Below are 1,969 nucleotides of genomic sequence, written 5' to 3' on the forward strand. Positions count from 1 at the left end.
TTTCCCTGTCTTCAAGTAGTTCAAATCCTAGGAGAGGCGCACAGACCTATAAATAAATATATGGACGCAGGGAAGGTCGAATTCAGTATCACTGCAGCCAGTCTCGTAGAGAGCTCTCCATACATATTAAACCAGCAAATTAAAGGCCCATGCCTTTCTGAGTGCCTCTGTCATCTACCCCAAGGCTCTTTTTAAATTCTCAAATTTTTATTTGGTTAAAACGCACTGCAGTATATTTCCAAAACCCATCGACTTTTAGAGGCAGTGTTGCGAGAGGTTTAGACTTAGCAGCACATGATCTTAAATTACTAAATTCTCTTAGCCCAAGGCTGTCTTAGCTACCGTATAAAGGTGAATCTTTATACGGTAGAGAGAGAGAACGTGGAGATGTGGGTAGGAGCAAGATCCCACAGGGCCTTCTGAGCTACCATAAAAGTTTTGGACTTTATTGTTAGTCTAACGGGAAGCTACTGAGGTGGGGTTTTTTTTGGCTGGGGGGCGGGGTTGGTACCAATTTATTATCATTTTTCAATTGAGATGTAATCTGCCTACAAGTAAATGCAAAGATCCTAAGCGTCGAGTTCAGTGAGTTTTGACAATTGTCTACCTCTGTGTAACCACTGCCTGAAAGAAGATACCGAACATTTCTATCACCCCAGAGCGGTCCTGCCTGCCACTTTTCAGTCAATTCGTCCCATCTCCAGAGTACTGAAGGGTCTAAGTACTATATTGTGTTTGCGTTTTTAAGATATCACTCTGGCTGCGGTGCAGAGGACGGCTTGAGAACGGTTTGAGAACGGCAAGGAGATTATGGCACAGGCCAGGCGAGAGATTGGACCAGTTTCATAGAGGTCGCCTAGTAACCAGCAAGCGTTGTCCGAGGATTGACGGCTCTGCGAGGGGAGGGAGAAGCTCCGCCCCATCCGCGAAAGAACCAGTAGACAGTGCCGTCTCACCTCGGGGGGCGGGAGAAGGCTTCTTATTGGTCGGTTCTCCGGAAGCGACGGGATTCGGAATCTCGCCTAAAGTCCTGCGACCGCCGGATGCCTGTGCGTGCGGGGTCCGTGGGGGCGGTACGCGGAGCGAGGTGCGTGGCGCGTGGAGGGCGGAGCAGGGCCGTGCGGCGCGGGCGCGTTCATTTTCATCTGGTCTGAGATTCCCTTCCCGCTGAGCCTCAGTATTCCCCCTTTGCAGTAGCGGAGCATGCTCCTCACGGGGCACTCCAGGCCCTACCGCGCAGCCCCATTGGCAGCCTGATGATGAGAGGGGTGGGGCTCAGCGATTGGGACAGGATGGAGGGAGTTTGGGGATCCCCACCGTTCCAGGCCCCGATGCGTGATTGACAGTCCCGTTCCCAGAGCCCCCGGCGCAGGCCAGGATGTTCGTCTTGGTGGAGATGGTTGATACCGTAAGGACCCCCCCGTGGCAGTTTGAGAGGAAGCTCAACGACTCCATTGCCGAGGAGCTGAACAAGAAGTTGGCCAACAAGGTACTTGGGCCCGCGGGGTTGCTGGGAAGTGTTGGCAGCGCAGGGCCCAGCGCCCCGTCCCCTCGCATGCTGCAAGTCTGGTCTTGGTCATGCCAAGTCTTGGCCTTGGGCAGGTAGCTTATCTCAGAACTGGGTTTCCTCACCTGTACATGGTTATTTTACCCTACAAAGATGTTGGAAGGAATAAAAAGAAACTGGGTTTAAAAAAGGTCCTTGTAACTGCCAAGTGCTAGATTCCACACTTCCAAATTACTTTGCAATCTTGGACAAGTCATTTACCCCCTCTGGGTCTCTTCCCATTTGTAAAATGGGAATAATAATTGTTGTGCAACCACACATTGTTTTTGTGAAGATGGACGGTTAGGAGATTTAGCCATTCATTCCTACAAGAAAATAAAATGTGCACCTTCTGTGTGCCAGGCCTGCAGCCCTAATGCCAGCTCACCAGAGCTCTTCCCACTACATTTTCTGTAGTAACTC

General features: G+C 50.9%; 1 protein-coding gene across 6 annotated transcripts in view; it reads left to right on the forward strand.

The window, feature by feature from the left end:
* Positions 1-992: 992 nt before the first annotated feature.
* POLR3H (RNA polymerase III subunit H) overlaps positions 993-1,969 on the forward strand; it is a 12,240-nt gene continuing 11,263 nt past the window's right edge. For 3 of the 6 annotated variants that reach the window (XM_015593542.2, XM_015593547.2, XM_006917377.3), the window contains exons 1-2: positions 993-1,087; positions 1,359-1,489. In XM_015593542.2, coding sequence (XP_015449028.1) covers positions 1,379-1,489 — 111 coding nt within the window. In that variant the 5' untranslated portion in view covers positions 993-1,087; positions 1,359-1,378. Of the gene's footprint in view, positions 1,088-1,110; positions 1,149-1,325; positions 1,490-1,969 lie in introns of those variants that run through there. The other 3 variants (XM_015593545.2, XM_015593543.2, XM_015593546.2) reach the window with 3 other exon arrangements.

The sequence above is a fragment of the Pteropus alecto genome, unplaced genomic scaffold (assembly GCF_000325575.1).
Source record: "Pteropus alecto unplaced genomic scaffold, ASM32557v1 scaffold157, whole genome shotgun sequence".
Taxonomy (NCBI): Eukaryota; Metazoa; Chordata; class Mammalia; order Chiroptera; family Pteropodidae; genus Pteropus; species Pteropus alecto.